Source organism: Eschrichtius robustus, chromosome 19 (genome assembly GCF_028021215.1).
Source record: "Eschrichtius robustus isolate mEscRob2 chromosome 19, mEscRob2.pri, whole genome shotgun sequence".
In the NCBI taxonomy this organism is placed as follows: Eukaryota; Metazoa; Chordata; class Mammalia; order Artiodactyla; family Eschrichtiidae; genus Eschrichtius; species Eschrichtius robustus.
The window spans coordinates 36147872-36167421 of NC_090842.1; the positions used below are offsets into that span (position 1 = coordinate 36147872).

A 19550-nucleotide genomic window follows, 5' to 3' on the forward strand; every position below is an offset into this window, starting at 1 on the left:
AGGAAAGAAGGTTGTGTAGTTTCTTTCCTACGTAAGCCTTATTTTTTGAATTGGTTATAACTTGTGCTTGTGTAGCCATTTTTGTGGTGAAAGGAAACAGGTCAACCACCAATGTATATCCAGGTCTATTCCTCCTATTAGTATGTGTGTTTAGAAAAGCAGTTTTTCCTCCTCATTTAGCATACTGAATATTTTTGTGGAGGTATATCATTTGTATTTAAAATATTTTAAAATGTTTCTTTGATTATAAAACATTTCTTTGATATATGTGTTCAATATATAGACTTTGGCACACGCAGTAGTCTGTAGTCTTATCCATTCAGAGACGACTACAAACATTTTCGTTTTTCTAGTTCTTTATGTGTATTTACATGTGTTTACACACATTTATTTTGAAATCATATAATTTGGGATTGTGTAACTATGTAACTCCCTCGTGCCCCTACACATAACGTGATCATCTAAGCATTTAATAATCTTGGAAAAACATCATTTGGGGTAACTTTTGTGAAGATTGACTGTAGTTTTAGCCAGGTCCCTAGTGTTGGATATTTGCTTTGCCCAGTTTTTCCAGGTAAATTTTTTTGGCTGATTATAAATAGCCTGTGAACATTTCTCTGTTTTCTGGTTATATTCTTCGGGTTCTTTTTTATTTTCTTTAAAGGTCTTGATACTTTTTTCATTGCTTCTGGAGAGGTTTCAGTGGAAACTTATGGTAGCAGTGCGAAGGATTTTGCCTTTCGTTGTAACGTCATGTTTTGCCAGTTTATGCCTAAGAGAGTAAATTTTGTGTGTTTGATAGGTAATAAGGTTGATATTTTAATATTTGTTAACTATACTTCTTCTTATTTGTCTTCATATTTTTGGCCTATAGGGATAATGTGATCTAGAGCCGTATTTATTTCTTGGTCCATTTGAGATTTGATTTATGAGATCTAACTCTTGTTCTTAAATCATCTATATTTATAATCAATATTCTACTTTTTCCTATTGATGCCCCCACCCCTTCTGGTGTCTTGGTGTTTTCTTTCAGGGGATTATATAGGGTAGGGGTAGGTGATACTCTTTGTTCTTTTACATTCTTAAACTTGAATTCATCCTGTTGAACTGAATCATGGACCAGTTTAATATGCTAACGATTGTTGGCGAATGTTTTCTTTTGCTTTGAGTGATTTTTATTATAATATGTATAACTTTTTAATTTAAAAGGCCCCCAGTTTTACAGACTTTAAACTTAAGTGAAGCAAATGGCTATAGATGTTTTTGGCTCACCAAAAAATCTTAGTCATGTTCCCTGCCCCCCGCCAAGCTCAACAGCTCTATATCCAGGAACATCTGCAATGATTCTACTAATGGAATTTTATTTCACTCAGGTTCCTGAGTGGAAAAATTGGTAAGTAACCCAAATTAAAAAACAAAACACTGGATCAAACTTAAACATACCTGGGGTCCAGGCCAGTCTGTGACTGGTGCGTTAGACTAGAGTAAGATTAGAACACACAGGGTGAATTGAGTGTATGACCTACCAACTAGTACTGTAGTCATTTATGTAAGTTAAATAAGAAAGGTACACACAGAACGTTTTGAAAATCTATAGATTGAATGCACTGCTAGAACCTTAGTCATTCCCCTCCCCACCTACCTGTTGCGCATGTTCCAAACATAAAGGATGATTTGGTGGCTTACTGCGTACGATCTTAAGCTAGTTGAGTCATTTACCAAAAGAAACTCACATTTTCCTAAAAACAGCATCATCCCCCAAATTCAAGCATCTCCTAAAATGTAAAGTGTGGGCTGTAGGTTCTAACTGCCTGGGTTTGAATTCTGACCCTTTACCTACTAACTTTGACTTAACTTTGCTCTAAGTTCCTTCTCTGTGAAGGCTGTAGTTGTGTCTACCTCGTAAGGGAATGAGGATGGCTAAGTGTGCTGTAAAGTGCTTATCCTCATGCCTGGCACTATAGCTTCATTGCCGAACCATTTTCCTTAACTTTATACAGCCTTAAGAATTTTCTTTGAAAATAATTTATTTTTCTTAGGCCTTTCTAAATTCTGAAACGTAGAAACAATGGTTTGAAGGAATACTTGGTTTTATAATAAAGTCACATTTTGACAAGCTTGCACTGTCATGTCAAGATTAGGATTTAGCCTAAAGGGTTTTAGTTCCTATTGCCTGGAAATGTACTGACAATATGTTAGAGCTCAACTTAATTAAAAACTTTTTAATACGAAAGATTTTTTATGAGGTCCAAGAATGTTAAATACATTCTTTAGCTCATTGATAGTACCTACCATACCTGATATGTTCCAAATAAGTAAATCTTCATAGCAAATAAATCCTAGATTAAAAAAGAAACTTTTGATACAGCTGTTTAAAAACATTTCAATAGCCATTCAGTGCATTTGCCTATTGTGTCCCTTCAGATCCCTTTAATATTTATTTCCTTCCTGTTTTGGTGCTTTAACAATTTTTCTAGTAACTGTAATTTTCATTGCAGTATCCACTAAATGTTATTAAAACAAAAAAGGAGCATAGCATTGGATCATAAATCATCAAATTGGATAATGACTGTACTTTTGTAGTCTTTGACTTTTTAAGCTGCTGGATATCATGAAGATGGGCACTCAAATACAACGCATTTTTGCCAAAATAATGTGAGCTTGAACATGTTACACTTCATTAAAAAAAGTTTTTGATGTTTACATCTAATAAATAGTCCCAGACAAAATAAACCTTGGATTTGGAAGGAGAATTGGCAAAATTAACATTCTTTGTGGCTTAGTGTCAAGTCCCTTTAATTATAGTAAGGTTTTTCTCATTTCAGTGGTCAATAAAAGGAAAATGCAAAGTCAGCCCACTCTACCCTCAGCAGTTGGTTACCTCACAACATGGTAGACTTTGGTAAGGTTTAAATGTGGACCAGTCACACCGAGCGCCGGGAGCTCCTCTTGGTAGGCATGACTAGTCACTGTGTTCAGATGATGGGAATCAGAAACCTCTGCATTTCAAGCAGCCTCTGCAACTCAGATGGCACTGGAAATGGAAATGAATTTGCAACCCCACTCTTCTTACGAAGAGGATCTGTGCTATGACCAGAATGCAAATCTTGACTGATGTCCCGGGAAGAAAAGGAGAGAAGGAAATCGTGTGTGTTTCACTCAGCACATAACTTTTACCTCCCCTTATTTAGAAAAATTCAAGTATGTATGTTTAGTACACTTTAAATCCACTCATTTAGTCAGGAGACCTTAACTATGGTCCAAGATTTGTAGGCTGATGTTAAATAGGATCACTCATTCTGATGGCATCTTCCACTGTATATAGGTGATTAAAAGCAGTAAATCTCTGACGACATGGTTTACAGTAAGGTTCAAACAGAAGGGGCAGAGCTAAGGAAAAAAAGTGTGCCTCAAGCAGTGTAAAATTTCTTGATTACCAAGGCACTTAAAGCTTTACATAGTTTTAATACTTGAAGAGTTTTAAAAGCCCACATAAAAAGTGTGGAGAGCACTGGTTAAATACACAGATTCCCAAGCCCTCACCTCTAGGCCTGCTGAATTGGAATTTAAGTTAGTTAGTTAGCAGTTCTCAAAAAACCTAGCTGACTGATATATGAGGGGTCTTTGGGAAACACTTTTTACACACAGTACTAGGAAAAGATACTCAACCATTAGTCATCAGGGAAATGCAAATCAAAACCATGAGCTGCTTCTTTACACTCTCAGGATGGCCATTATCAATAATGAAAATAAGTGCTGGCAAGAATGTGGAGAAATTGGAACCTTCTTTGTGTATTGCTGGTGAGAATGTCAAATGGTGCAGCTGTGGTGGGAAACATGGGTGGTTCCTCAAGTATATTTCCAAAAGAATGAAAAACAGACTCAAAGGGATAGATAGTTGTACGCTCATGTTCACAGCACAATAGCCTAGAGGCAGAAACAACAGATAAATGAATAAAATGTGGCACGTGCAGCAGTGGAATATTATTCAGTCTTAAAGAAATGAAATTGATACATGCTGCTGCAACATGGATAAACAATGACATGCTAAGTGAAATATGCCAGACACAAAAGGGCAGATATTCCACTTACATAAGGTACTTAGAGTAGGAAAATTCAGAGAGACAAAGTAAAATAGTGGCTACCAGGGTCTGGGGGACGGAGGAATGGGGAGTTACTTTTTATTGGATACAGAGTTTCAGTTTAAGATGATGAAAAGGTTTTGGATATAGCTAGTGGTGATAGTTGTACATTAGTGTAATTAACAAGCCTGAATTACACACTTCTAAGTTAACGTGGTAAATCATTTTGCCACAATTAAAAAAAAAGGTAAATAAAAGAGCTCAGACTTAAAAAACCAAAAACAATGCTAGAGAAATGAAGGTCATACTGCTAATTTCACATATGTACGGGTTTTCTCAGTCAGCTCCTTTAGTAAGGAAAGGCATGCTCAAAGCCAGAGGGCGCAGCAGATGCCCTACTGCTGTTCGCAGACCAGTACAAAACTGCATACTCAGGACTCCTGAGGAAGAATACAGATAACTCCCACTTTTTAAAAGTGTGCTATGTTGCCACTGCTGGGTGGGACAAGGCAGAGCAAGGTGGGTATGGATTAACTCCCTCTGGTTGCTGGAAACAAATTAACATCATAGTTTCTTCTACCTTGTAAGATGATTGTGCAGAGATAATAAAATCATAGTAGTGATAAGATAGTCAATGAAATGTTTTCCAAGTTCCCGGTGCTTGCTTTCTCCCACTGGCCACGGCCCTAGGTCTGCACTTGTCCTCCCAGAACACATTCAGATTTTTACCACCAGGTCTGAGCACAGTATTTGGGTAATTTGTATACCCCATTCTTATCCAAGAAATTCCAAAGTATCTTTACATATCTGTTGTTATATTTTGTAATATAAGATTCTGAAGTCCATTACTGGCTGGAATAATGATTAGAAATTGTTCCGTGTTACTATATGTTGCATTCTAACTGTATCTTCACAGTAACACTCACGAGTACAATTATTTGCATTTTAAAGGTAAGGAAAACTAAGATACAGAAAGTTCAAATGCTAGTAAGTAGAAGAGCCTAACTTCATAGTTATCCATATCCTGGACTGAGTCACAGGAGAAGAGAGGCATGGAAAGGCTACCAGAACTGGGGATTGGCACAGGCAAACAAGCAACACAAGGGGAGGTGGCAGGAATCAGGATACCAAGTGTAGGGACCATCCCAGGATGGATGGCTGCCTCCCTCTGGGGACTGGACTTTTTTCTACGATGACAGGCATTCAGGGCCAGTATGTTTCTGTCATGTGGGCCAACACATGCCGCTATGCTGCTTCCCTCAGCAAAGGAAGGGTAGGATGTATAGACCTCATCACAGAGTTTGCTTCACTTGAATATTTTCCAAAAAGACTAATAGTTGGCTATTATTTTCACCTTTGCCCAGTTCCCCTTCTGATTGCTTTCAGGGGCCAATAAAGTCTACAGGTGAATCTGCTAAGGTAATGGTCTATACCAATGGTTCTTGACCTTGACTACACATCAGAATCATCTAGGTGGCTTAGTAAAGCAGATTGGGTCTCACCCCCAGAGTCTGATTCAGAAGGTCTGCTGGTGGGTTTTGAGAATTGACATTTCTAACAAGTTCTCAGGTAATACAGATGCTTCTGTTTGGAACCACAAGAGAACCACTGTTCCATAACTTTCCAGGGACAGTAATGAGCCCATTCAAGACAAGAATTCAATTCCAATTTAATCAATTTATTAAATTGACATTTCTGTAATAACCACTTGCCACCACTTGAGTCAGGTTTGTTACTGCTGTGAGTAGGTTCGCAAATTAGGGACATTTTGCTTACCCCTGCTGGTGTGAATAAAATCATCCTGTCAGTACCTTTCGGCACTTTATAACTTAAAATTCTAAGAAGTTGAGATCTGGGCTTACAATTTGCTATTCAAGAGGCCAGGTGTGGTGCTGACAGTAAAGCCACCATCAAAAGCTGCGTTAAGAACTTCATCCAGGCAGGTTGCTGTGACAAAACTTAAATCCTGCCGGACATTGCCTGGGATTTCTTCAAGGTCTTTCTCATTCCTCTGAGGAATAATGACACGCTTCAATCCCGCTCTGTGTGCTGCCAGCACTTTGTCTTTAATTCCACCCACCTGTAAGGAGAGAAGAACGTTATTAAGGTTTATGATCATCCTCAGGCTGTCAAAGAAACCCTGACCCACCACCTTTCCACTGCTTTTTTAAAACATCCAAATCATCTTTCATTTTGCTACAGCATGAGCTAGGAAAGCCACTAAAAAGGTTAATAGTAAATTCTTTACATTTCAATTAGTATTATATTAAATCCTTTTAATGGAAAATTCTAAATTTTTGACAGGTGTGAGCACCTCTTCTGTCCGTGATTCTCTTTTATATTGTCAAGGTTAACATTTATATTCCTTTCTGTACTCACAACAATCTTGTTTATAGGTTAATTCTGAAAAAGCATTACATTATTTTGACCATAAAATACCATTCCTACAGAGCTTAGTTGCATGCCAGGATTATTTTCTTCTGTACAGGTTTAAAGCAATGACCTCTGTGCTGTGTGATGAAGAAAACATCTAGGCTCTTGTGGTGGTTTTAAAATATGTGTAAAATGGTCCCTTCAGAAGGTGGAGTCTAATTCCCCTCCCTCGAATGTGTGCCAGGCTTATTAGTGATTTACTTATGAGTGTGGTGGAAGTGATGCCGTGTGACTTTCAAGGTTAAGTCACAAAAAATAAGAGCTTCTGCCTGGATCTCTCTTGGATCTCTTGCCCTGCAGGTAGCTCAGGTAGCCCAGGTGTCTGAGGTCACCCCAGCAGTCCGGCCAACCAGGACCAATCTGCAGTCACGTGAGTGAACCACAACAGAAGCAGATGCCCCGCCCCAGTCAGCCTTCAGATGACTGCAACCGGGCTGGCATACGACTACATGATGAGAGACCCTGGGCCAGAAGAGCCCAGCTAATAAGCCTCTCTTGAGTTCCTGCCCCACAGAAACTAAGAATAATAACTGCTGTTTTGGGGTGGTGTGTATGAGTAATAGATAACAGACACAAGTCTCAGTCACGCCACGCGGAACACGCGACCCCTGGAGACAGCCCTCAGAAGCCTGCTCCCGCCTGTGGCACCAGACAGGCTGGGCTGTAGGCCTTTCTGCACAGCGGCCATCCTAGCACACTGTCACTCTCTTGCCAGGCTTTTGCTTTATGCTGCTGAACTACACTTTCAACGTAACTTCTTCAGAAAGAGTGTGAGATAAACGGGTTCCCTGCACGTATGGAAATGTCTATCTTGCATTCACATTTGATTGACGGTAAGGCTGTGTATACAAGACTTGATTTAAACCCATTTTCCCTCAGAGTCTTGAAGGTGCTGTGTATCTAGGGTCACGGATGAGAAAGCTTCTTCCTCGGTGATCTGAAAAGTCACGAGGATGCAATCCTTTTTCCTTGTTGGTATAGGCCCTTTCAATCTGAACATAGCCTTAAATTCTAGGAAATGCTCCAGTATTTCCATGACAATTTGTTCTCTTCCATTTTCTCTGTTTAGTTAGATGTTGGACTTGTCAAGATTGTTTTTTCTATTATTTTTTTCTGAATAGTTCATCGACCAATTCCTAAAACCATTGTTTTAAATTCACGAGCTCTGTCTTATCCTCTGTTCTTGAATTACGTTTTCTCCAGACTTAGCAGGTCTTTCTCTTAAATGCTGCTGCTTTTCTCCATGTCTCCCATAATAGTTTAAAACTGAAGGCTTACTCAGAGCTGCTGTGGCTTCTCCTCTGCTGGAGGTGGGGAAGCCTTTACCTGCGTGCAATTTGCTCTTGAGTGCAGGGGACCTAGTGGTAGAACCATTTGTTCTATGGAGATTGCAACGAATCCCCTGGTTTTCATTTCCCACCCCCTTCCTTTTCTCCTGGTCTGAACCTTCTGGCTCTGAACCAGTGCTTTTCAACAGATTCCTGCTGGGAAGACTGTCTCTACCTCTATTTCTGTTACATCAGCTGGGGACACTTCTATCTTCTAGAAGTTGGCTGAACCATCAGCTGATGGCTCCCCACTCATTTTTTTTTTTTAACATCTTTATTGGAGTATAATTGCTTTACAATGGTGTGTCCCCCTCTTTTTTTTTTTTTTTATATTTTTCATTTATTTATTTTTGGCTGCGTTGGGTCTTCATTGCTGCGTGCGGGCTTTCTCTAGTTGCGGCTAGCGGGGGCTGCTCTTCATTGCGGTGCGCGGGCTTCTCACTGTGGTGGCTTCTCTTGTTGCAGAGCATGGGCTCTAGGTGCGCAGGCTTCAGTAGTTGTGGCTCGTGGGCTCTAGAGCGCAGGCTCAGTAGTTGTGGAGCACGGGCTTAGTTGCTCCGCAGCATGTGGGATCTTCCCGGACTAGGACTCAAACCCGTGTGCCCTGCGCTGGCAGGCGGATTCTTAACCACTGCGCCACGGGGGAAGTCCTCCCCCCTCATTTTTGACTGTTATAATTTATTCCCTTTATTCCTTGCTTAGCTTACCATTTTGAACTAGGAAACTATAGAGTTTATGGTCAGTAAAGCATTTGCTCATTTCCTTTTAGTAGTACAGCTAGTACTAACCACTACTGTCACTAGAAATGCAGTAGTTCTGGGGTAAGGTGAAGAAAAGAGATCGACGTTCCTATTGAGTATAGATATACAGTTATATCATAGTAAATAAGGTTTAGAATATGACTTTCTGGTTGAATTAAATTTAAAAAATCAGGGAACTGAGAGCATTTTTTGTGATCCTAATTGGTGATTCTATGACCTACTTTCACCATTAACTCATAAAATAAAGGCGCTCTCAGAATAAAGAACATTCCTTTTTTTCTCATTTTGCTATTGAACTCACCAAAACTTTATTGTAGTCTGGTACTACTAACTCATGACTTAAACCTCTAAATGAGCTCTCAAGTTCTATGCGTTTTTCAGTGTTTTTATAAGTAGTTATGATATAGGTTGGAGCCCTAAAGCCTCATATGTACAGAACTTTTTCAAAATTTAGCAATTAGGCATGGTTAGTCTTTACTACAATTTCCATTTTATACTACTTCTTTTCTATATTATTTTTTTATCAATCTATCAATTACGGTAATCTAAGTTATCTATAGGCGGATAGGAGGTCTCACAGGAATTCCAAAAGGTGAGAATTGGGCTTAAAGTTTAAAAATAGCTACCATCCTATTTTACACACATGCCATATATTTAACAATTCGTTAACTAGAACAAAGCCTCAAATCTTCACCTGAACAGCTGATATTTCTGGTGACCAGACTGATATTTTTTTCTGTAAGCAAGTCTTCTTTTTTAGTAGAAGGGAAAACATGGGGAAAATGGTCAGTTTTTCCTTTATTTGATCAAAATTTAAAAATCTGAATTACAGATATAAAAATTTAATATGTGTTTAAAACTAAGCTATTGATAGGAAGAAGGCAAACCACTATTAATTTAGATTTTAAAATAATTTAATACGTGTTTAAAACTAAGCTATTGATAGGAAGAAGGCAAACCACTATTAATTTAGATTTTAAAATGCTATTAATAAAAATTTTAAATTAAAAAATTTAAAAACCACATAAATAGGTTTCTTCATACATACTGGAAGAACAAGACCTCGCAGTGTGATTTCACCAGTCATGGCTACATCTGAACACACCAGCCGCCCACTAAAAAGTGAGGCGAGACAGGTTGCTATGGTAACTCCAGCAGATGGTCCATCTTTTGTGACAGCTCCAGCTGGGAAGTGCAGATGGATGTCTGTGTTCTCAAGAAGATCAAAACTTCCAGAAGCTTTAAAAAAGGAAAAAAGGATTTTGATGTAGAAAAATTAAACCTGTTTTCTTTTTCTCCGAAAAAAGAAAATCAAAGAGATAAAAATGAATGTTTCGGGTAAATAAATCCTTCAAAATATTAATGGGCAGTATAAGTAAAGTGGGGGTCTGGAAGAACAGCTTCATTCTATTCCAAGTAGCAGGAAAAACAAAACAAACCCTTGGAGTCAGTTTCCAGCTCAGGTTCCAGTCAAACAGTCCTCAACTGGGAACTAGAATTTCCACGGGAATTCAAAAGCAAAGGTCTGTGCTTTAAGGGGTAACTGGATCTGTCTCTGAACAGTGGGATGCCTCCTGGGTCACGATCCCAAGGCTCTCCTGTGCCCGCGGCTGCACCCCGCCCCCCCCCACTCCCCGGGGCGGGTCGCTCACCATTGGTCAGATGGTATTTCTTGGCGTTGCTGCGGAGCCAGCTGATAGCCAGGTGGGCAGACTCCTTCATGACGTCCCCCAGCTGGCCGGTCAGAGTTAACTGGCCTTCGCCATCCATCCGACTCGCCTCCACGAACATGATTTCCCCACCTAAGGGAGTCCAAGCCAAACCTATCGCCACTCCTGGCTGACTCAGACGCTCAGACACCTTGAGAGAAAGAAGGAAGATGATCGGTAAGGCCAACAAGAGCCGAATTCTTTTCAGGCTGGCCTAATCACAAGCGTTGGCTCTTCCTCAGAGGGCTTAAGCTTAAGCTGCACCTCAAAGTACTTACTACTGCACATGACTTGGAGTCACATAGGGCTTTTTTGCCAAGAGAAACTTCGGCATTTATCAGAAACAATTTTACCTTAAAGTATGTGTGAATGACTTTGATTCTTAAGCACCACATCTAGTTACACATGCCCTAATTTTCAAGGAACAAACGCAATCGTTTTATCTATCTCAATGCTTTTATTAGCCTGCATATTTAAAAACACTACAGCACCGAACTTCATTTTAGGCAATCATAAATTTGCTTCTGGAAATAGAAATGCTCTTTTCAACATACTTTTGAGAAGTGTTAGCTCCAGAGGCCAAGGTATATATTAAAACCCCTGGATCTTACTTCCCCGCCACTCATCTTTACTTTATTGCTGCAGAGACACTACAAAATGCTACTTTACTATGTCCTGGATCCTTTCTGTGTGCTTGGAGGCCCACTGTGCTGCCTCACTTCCATATTAAACTGATCGTGTCACTCACTGGTGATTTCAAGCCAAATAGGTTAACGCATCCAGGTTATGAAAACATATCAAAAGTAACAGTTGAAAAACAGTCATGTTAACTTTTATCGCACACTCTGAGCCTCCAAATTTCTTATCCTATAGAAGTTATCCATGTTAGAGGAACTGGGCACAATATGTCAACCCAGCACTAGTGCAATCATGAGATTTTTCCACCGAGAGGTAACTTTCTCACTAAGGAGCAGTGGAGTCTATAGCCTGAGTTTCTGGTTAAAGGGCTGGGTGGCTGATGCTTACTTCTTTTCCAAGGGGCTTAGATGCTGAAAATCCTGATTTTAAATGGATGTGTGACACCCATTGAAGCTATTGGGCACTTATTTTTAGTAGTAAACATAAAAGCCTATTTTTTAAGTTGGTTTTATATTTAAAATTTTAATTTTATATTTAATGATAAGTTAGAGACTGGGAAGGCCCGGTTGCACTGCTGGCTGAGCTGAGGCTGTGCACCATGGATTTCACCTTCCCTCAGCTTTGCATTTGCCCTGTTTTCTATCTATTTGAGGAGAAAGACACAAAAGATCAGTACTATTTAAGGAAAACATAGAAACAACTATTTATAGAAGTGTTCACAAGGCTTGTTCTTGCTAATATGAAATCAATTCTCTATACCTGAACGACATCTACTTTGGGTGGGAACTTGTCAGGGGTTCCTGTTTTTACTGCATGGCTCTTTTCTAGGGCTGACTGAACCAGTCCTAAAGAATTATCCTCAACATACTGAATCCTGTGCTAATTTAACAGAAAAAGCCATATAATATAGCACAACTTCATTAGCTATAATGAGAACAATCCCTTTTTTTTTAACAGCTAAATCCTCAGAACTCATTTTGTCAGAATAATACCAAACATGTCCCCAAAGAATCAGAAGTAGGATTCATGTTGATTACCACACTGCTTCAAGAAACCACGCCAGTTTCCAACACTCTCCATCTGCTGGAGAGTCGTGGTGCTCTGGGTAAAAGTAACTGGTCTGTTGTTCATTGAAAGGACAGGGGGTAGATAAGTACACGTGACCAAACCAAAACCATCCAGGCTTGTAATCACTTTATCCTAACTTGACGGTAAGTGCTGAAATATTAACCTGAAGATGGGACCAGTGACAAATCTGTGTAACTCAACAACAACATACACGGGTGGGAGAACTGAGGGCAGGAGTTATTATCAAACCTAGAGTCTCGTGATCAGGCTAATAGCAGTTATCTAAGAAGTAAAGAATCTGTAATTCTTAGACTTGGAGTCATATTCTTCAAAGCCATGTGTTCTGAAATTGTAACAATTCTCTTAACAACCAAGCATCCAGTTTCTATGTATTTTTCCCTCAGAAGTAATGAGTGCAAGTAAGTATGAATTTAAAAGATAAGATATATGCTCTTTCTTGCTCCTGAATGCAGTTTCCCAAGCCTCTTAAACCCTTTATACAGAACAATTTGTATTTTACAGACTTCCCTAACAAGTGATTCAACACAAGAATTTCAAAACTATGTTTATCTACTGGTACTTTTCTACCAGTTTCTAATTCCATTACTGGTTTGTGGAATCATCAATTATATTAGCCAAGACAGGCCTAGGCTTGATGCTTGAACGTTTTTCCCTCTAAATGTCAAAGCGGAACAGCAGTATCTCAAGTTCACTTCTGTCATTCAATTTCCCTTGAAACTGGTGCTTCAAGTTTCCTTTATCTGTTAACTAAATCTTGTTCAAAGAAATGGTCATTTTCTTCTGTAATAATTCTACCAATCATGTAAATATGCAGACTGAGGAAGTGTTTAAAATAGTTAATGAAAAACCTAATTAATAATAGGATATGTCTTATAAAGTATGATTGCATTCTGAACACTTCAATGATAGCAGTGTTTAAGGAGCATTTGAGCATCTAATCATTGCCAATTTCACACTGTTCTTTCCTCTCGATTAACTTAAAATAGTGATATTTAGTGATATTTGACTGAAATAGTAAATACGTACAACTCTTTGTGACCCTTCCAAACCTAGACCAACACTTACAGTTTTAATACCTTGTTATTTACTGCTGCAGCCATCAGAGGGACGAAGAGTTTTACCTTCATCCAATGGGTGCTTTACTGGCAATGGGAGCCTGGCCCCATCATGGATCATAGGGATATCAAGTGAAAACCTCTGAGCGGCGACAGACTACCTACCTAACCACATCAGATAAGGGGCCGCTTACCCCCCAGCACGGGGAGTGCAACAAAACCATCTAGCCAGTGCCTGTATCTACAGAGAGCCCTGCAGAGGCAAGGGTCCGTGTCTGGGGAGTTGGGACAGGTGTCACAGGAGAGACTGAGCGGTCTTAAAGTCTGCTGGGCAGAAAAGGGCCAGGAAGCCTTTTCACAGCAGAGAGGCCAGCAGGTGCCAAGGACTCGAGACAGGAATAATATTGTGGGCCTTCTCGCCAGGGACAGGCACAGTGCCTCGCAAAACCTGAGCTGTCAGATGGCTGCGGTATGTGTGCAGGTTCGTGCCTCAGTAACGCTTACACCACACGTTGGTTTGTTTTCTCTATAGCTCGCATAGCATTTTTTATGCTCCCGCCAGGGTTGTCACCACGGCGGCTCTCCATCTGCCAACTTCTTTAAAGTCTCTAGGAATATTTGATTTTTCCAGTTGTGAACTTGTTTGCTTTGGAGGGGTGCCGGGGTCGGCCACCGTCACCTCTGGAAGCTGCGCGACACAGCCCCGGTCTGGTGCGGCACCGGCGCTGCTGAGAGCCAGCTGCGTGCCGGCCCTTCAGTAAGGCCTTTCCTTGGTACCACCGGCTGGTGGTGGGCCAGGCTGAGTGCAGCATTGGTGCTGTCCTAACAGGGGCATGGGGCACAGCAGGTCTGAACGGAGAGGGAGGAAGAAGGGATTTACTACCATGACTCTTTGGGCATTTCGTTAGTGTGTATACACTTTGCTCATTTCTAGCACCTGCTTTTGTCTGTCTGCAAGGCAAGCACCCTGATGGAATCTCCTGGAATTCACCTGTGGATGCATTCTATTCAGGACGTTTTTTGAAATCTGCATGTCTTGTCTCTTCTTCCCTTTATTACTATTTTTTCTAAGGGCAGTGACCTTTGCATAAGGACTTTTTGTCCACCACTGAGGCTTTCATACAAACTATGAATGGAGTCAGGAATACTCAGATGACACATTCTCAGGATTAGCAGACTGGACAAAACGTAGACGCTCGTGGCTTGGATGACTGGTTTTCTGAGGCTGAAAATCAAATTCATCCTGGAAAGACTAGAGTTTATGTGTTCTTCTGATTGTGTCACCACATTTGCAGTCTATGAGATTGATTGTTACCCCCGGAGATATATAGGAACTCTGTATGTCGGGTTTTTTTTTGGGGGGGGGTGTCAAACTGCAGGATTGTATTATATTTATATAATGTATCTAATTATGTATATATATCTAATATGCAGATAATATATATGTGTGTGTGTATATATGTATCTCATAATGCGGAGGCTTCTCCTGGCTTCACTAGGACGAAAATGAAAATTATCAGATTCTCATCTCCCCCCAAAGAGGTTCATGTAATCAACAAAAGTAACTGCAACCACGTTTACCATTATTAATGGCAATCTCATAACTGACCAGATCAAATAAGACTCAACAGCTGCGTCCTTCCTAAACCCTCCACGCAGGGACCCGGGCCTGCCTCTGAGGTGTTCTGAGAAGCAGTCAGGGAGAATGAAGTCTCGGCTGCCCCAGACGCCGGCACCTGCCCCACCCTCTCCCACTCTCTCTCTCATAATGCAGGGCGATCTGTTATTCTTTAAAAGTGAGTGTTTAACTGATCTTGCTTCTTTAGGAAACTTTATTGTATTTGAAAAGGTGACTTATGATACTGTTCCTAAATCTGAAATCTAGACAAAGTTTTAGGAACTCATTTTTCAACCTGCTGAGAGAATTCTGAACGGATGTAACACGGGTAAAAGTGTGCCTTCTCATCTTTCCTCCTCACTGTTAGTTTGCTAGGTCAGTAACATTTTTGGTACTAATGTATTTTTGCAGACTCATCTTCAATGAAAATAAAGCACGGTAAGGGGTGGTAGAGGTTATTAAAGCAAATATAAAATTAGGGTTATAATAAAAATAATAGGGACTTTTACTTTTGTGACTGGGCATAGGTCTATTTGTTTTTAGGGTGTATGGTGGTTGCAGGAACCAGTATTTGTTTGTTTTTTTAGCATGTACCGGGCACTATGGTGGGTGCCTTATATACATTAACTCAGCAGATTCTAAACACTCTCTAAAACCTACATATAATTCCCCCCATGCATCGGATGACGCCAGCACAGTCAAGGAGGCGGGGTTCATCATGGTGAGTGACAGGCCTCTTCCTCCTCCTACTAAGCCCTGCTTCCGGCAGCTGGCTTCCCATCTTCATTCTCTGCTCACTGCCTTCTATATGCAAACCCACGCTTCTCCTTCCTGACCACCCTGAGTCCCGCCATCACCCTGGGTTTCTTCAGTGAGTACCTGAGACTCGCGCAACCCGGCCTCTCTGTCTCTAAACACCCCTTAACTCCAAAAGCACGCTCCTTACCCTCACCCAGCCACCCTTCTCCCGGCCCTTATTGCCAACAGAAGCCATACGACCTCCGAAACCTGAATTTAACCACCCCCTTCCCCGACCACCACTTTTTCATCCTTCTAGCTCACTTGTACTCAAGACCATCAACTCTACCTCCTTCACATTATACACCAGCTCTGTCCCAGCTTTACTGCTCTCCTTGTGCACGAATACTCCTTTGTTCCCGCGTTATCATCTTTTCCTTGTGATTACTCAATACTCTCAGCCCCCCTTCTCCATCATACCCCGCCACAGGGGATCCTCATCACAGACCACCGCCTCCTTCACACTGGGGACCCCACCGCCTCGCACTGCCCGAAAGACTCTGCTCCTGTGGTACCACCTCTCTCTCCAGCAACCTCAGTCTGACTCTCTCTACTGGACTATTCTGACCAGCAAACAGGCTGCCATTTGTTACCACACTCCCTTTGACCTCCATCCTCCCTTCTAGCCACCTCACTTCTCTGCAGTCGTTCACAGCCAACCTTCTGAAAGAGCTGCCTACAAACGACTTCTACCTCCCCACCTTCCATTCCCTCTGCAACACACTCCCATCACGCCCTGTGAACCCACTCTGTCAAGGTCACCTACAACCTCCATGCTGTCAAATCCAGTACACAGCCAGCAAACACATGTGCATGTTCCCCCTTCCTGAGACAGTCTCCGCCTTTGTTGTCATGGCGGCACAACATCCTTGTTTTGCTCTTACCTGACCGCCTGTTCCTTCTTTAGTTTCTCTCTGTCTGTCTTGAGGGCTCCTCTTCCCCTCCGTGACCCTAACTGTCCAGGGCCTGCTCCTAGGCTCCCTGCTCTTTCCTCCGTATCCTTTTCCTTTGGTGATCTCAACGTTCCCAGGACTTAAAAAATCCTCTATTTTCTAACAACTCTATAATTTATATCTCCCATTCCAAAACAGAGTACTATAGTTGGTAAGAATAGAAATGAAAATCTGAGGTAGAGCAGGTATGCCTTTTTGTTAAACTGCTGTACTTCAAGCAATTCTCTTTTAGCAGGAAAGGGCAGGAACTAGCTTGGCTGCAGGGTATTGTAGGAGAGTGGAAAGAATACTGGACTTGAGTTGGCTGATCTGAGTTTAAAGATTGGCCTCGCTAATTGCACCTTATGTGAATTTGCATGATTCATTTAATTTCCTTAAGCTCTTTCCCTGTGTGTAAAACGGACGACCCCTAGCACACTGATGGACCTTGTGGACAGTAAAGAAAAGTTCCATAAATCTTAATTTCATGGATGCAAAAGCTGAGGCAGAGAGTGGTTATATAATTTGGGGCTGATGGTCATCAGACCACTAAAGGTAGACAAAGAAACCCCTGGCGCCAGGGTAAATTCTCTCAACTGTGGAAAATATGAACAAAATGTTCCAAACTCCCAGATACCAGACCTTCTATTCTAAGATGCTATTTATAGAAGGGAAAATGGCTACTGGATTCATGCTGGTGAAAGTGTTCATATGTAATAGCTCAGATGCTACAAGGAAAATAAAATAGTTTTTGCAGTGATATCAAACAGAGCTATTAAGCAGTGTTTATAAAATTTCTCTTTTCTGTCCTTTGGCTCCTTCTCTGCCAAAGCTCCAAGAAGGTCAGCAATGCTTCCAAACCTAACAGGAGCAGTCATGGCTGGGAGAGAAGGGTCTACGCAACAGAAACACGCATCCATCTTTTGTTTTTATCAACCGTTCTGGTGTAAATTCCCAAAGAATGGCTGGCATGTACTGTTCTGGAAAGCCAAGAGAAAAAAGCCCGCCGGACATGCAGGAGCAGAACCTGTTTCCACTGTCACTCACACCATCACTGGGTTCACTCGGAGCAGGAAAGCAGCTTTGGCCCACGTTCTCAACCAAAACAAGTTTTGCTCCACTTCTTTCAACACTTCAAAATTTAAATCCATCCACAGTATCTTAAGAATTCAAATAACCAAAATAATGTTTCTGATTCTATCGTTCAGGACCAGGTTTACTGCCAACAGTAAACGTGTGCTATTCTTGTAGCTGAGAGCTTTGCAGAACTAAATGACTAGCTCAGAGTTTAAGTAAATAAACAAGATGGGTTTGGGGGCTACTTCTCCTCTTCTCCGTTTTAAGACTTGAGGAAAATCATGTTTACTGGTAGTGATTTCAAATGCTGGATGGAGAGATTATCTTCTGCGTAATTCACCAGATGTATCTGCTGCAAACCTTTTTTCCTTTACACAGACAAGGTGATGGTAAAGCTTCTGAAGAAAGATGCTAATAAGTTCAGTAGTAAAATACATACTCTTTCCAGTAAATGCCCCAGGAAAGCTCATATAAGCATCCTATAAAGTATATCACAATACCTCAGCAGTCACAGCTTCCAACACCTATTTCTATCCCGCTCCCTCGACTCAGTCCTGCTCCCAAGGCCCTTATGGCTCCGCGTTCCGCTATGAGGGACAGTTAGGGGAGACAGATGGAAATAGGGAAGGACTTGCATGTCGGTTTAACCCGAAAGGAACTAGTGATAACAATGAAAGAACAGATCCTGAAAGATGCCATCTGGTCTGCACTAGAGCAGCCTGAAGCTAAAGGCCAGGCTCATGTCTTCAGGTATTCTGTACTGGGTTGTTTCCCTCCATCCTCCCTCCAAGTCTTTGATAGCACAAAGGAGTACTTAATTAAAGCACATACAACAGGAATATAGAATTTCTAAGGAGGAAAGTCAGAGAAAGTCAGAGACACTGTTCTTAAAATAGAACTGGATGCAAAGAATAAGATCAGACTGGGTTTCCAAAAGAGGATGTGGCCAGGGTCTCTGGCGCTCTGCAAAAGCCGTATTATCACATTAAGCACCAAAATTTAATACCATAGAGAACACAAGTTTCCAATCTTAAGACAAAATTCAGCCTCCCCAGATACCCAAATCTACTTCTCCCCCAATCTATTAGGCAACCAGCAGAGTAAACTGGTGGGTATCAACAAAGGAACGAGAATGATCACCTCCATTTCATACATCGGGGGCCCGAGGATGTCTTTCAGAGCATGGAAGTCGATCAAAATTGGCATTTCAGGTGGTAGGGCCAAGTCGGTAGTGTCACTGGTAGATTCCGGTTTTGTATCTTCTAAGATGTGTTCTCTGTAACCTAAGAGAAAATTTTATTTAAGAATTCTCAGAGATTTGCAGGTATGAAAATTCATTAGCAGTAAAGAGCAAACAGAAGCTCAGTGGACTTCCAACCGTTCAGTCACCTTTATACATTTATCAAGGCACAAAAATTCACCTTGTGTACGTGTGGTACGCAACAGAAGAATCAGTCTTTCAAGAGCCCCCGAGGGGCGCCACAATGCATTGCCCTGTTCATTTACTTTCACTGGTTTGTCCTCCATCTTCCCCCATTAAAGTGTAAGCCCCAGGAGGGCAGCAACCTTGCCTGTCTTCTTTTCAACCATTATATTAAGCCAAGAGCAATGCCTGGCACTGTTCAACTGATGGCCTTTAGAGGCCAGATACTCAAGTGTCAGATGCAATAGATTACCTTGTACAATTCTCTGTGAAATCAACACAACTCAAACTGTTCAATTCCCTCCTCAGAGGAGTTGCATCAGGTGTCCCATTTCCTGACAGGCAACGTGAACTTGGAAATGACAGAACCCCTAGAAGCAATGCCTCTTGTGTAAACATATAGCTCAACTCCAAGGTTATTATTTTCCAATAAAAACGAATATAATTGTCATCGCCAGGGTAAGATAATACGAAGCCTGGCTTGAAATCCCTATAATAATGGACTATTTCCTTTACCTGCCTAAGAGCCCTGGTTGCTGACATCTTGTCGAAGGACTGACTCATTCTGGTTGAGATTAGACAACCAGGGAACAGGAGCCAATTGCC

At 41.2% G+C, this 19550-nt stretch overlaps 1 protein-coding gene across 1 annotated transcript in view; it reads right to left on the minus strand.

Annotated features, from left to right (window-relative positions):
• Positions 1-5739: 5739 nt before the first annotated feature.
• Positions 5740-19550, minus strand: part of LONP2 (lon peptidase 2, peroxisomal) — a 96004-nt gene continuing 82193 nt past the window's right edge. The window contains exons 12-15 of the mRNA XM_068529434.1: positions 18662-18804; positions 10257-10464; positions 9653-9843; positions 5740-6162 (exon numbers count right to left, since the gene is read on the minus strand). Of these exons, the coding sequence (XP_068385535.1) occupies positions 5941-6162; positions 9653-9843; positions 10257-10464; positions 18662-18804 (764 nt within the window). The 3' untranslated portion in view covers positions 5740-5940. The remainder of the gene's footprint in view (positions 6163-9652; positions 9844-10256; positions 10465-18661; positions 18805-19550) is intronic.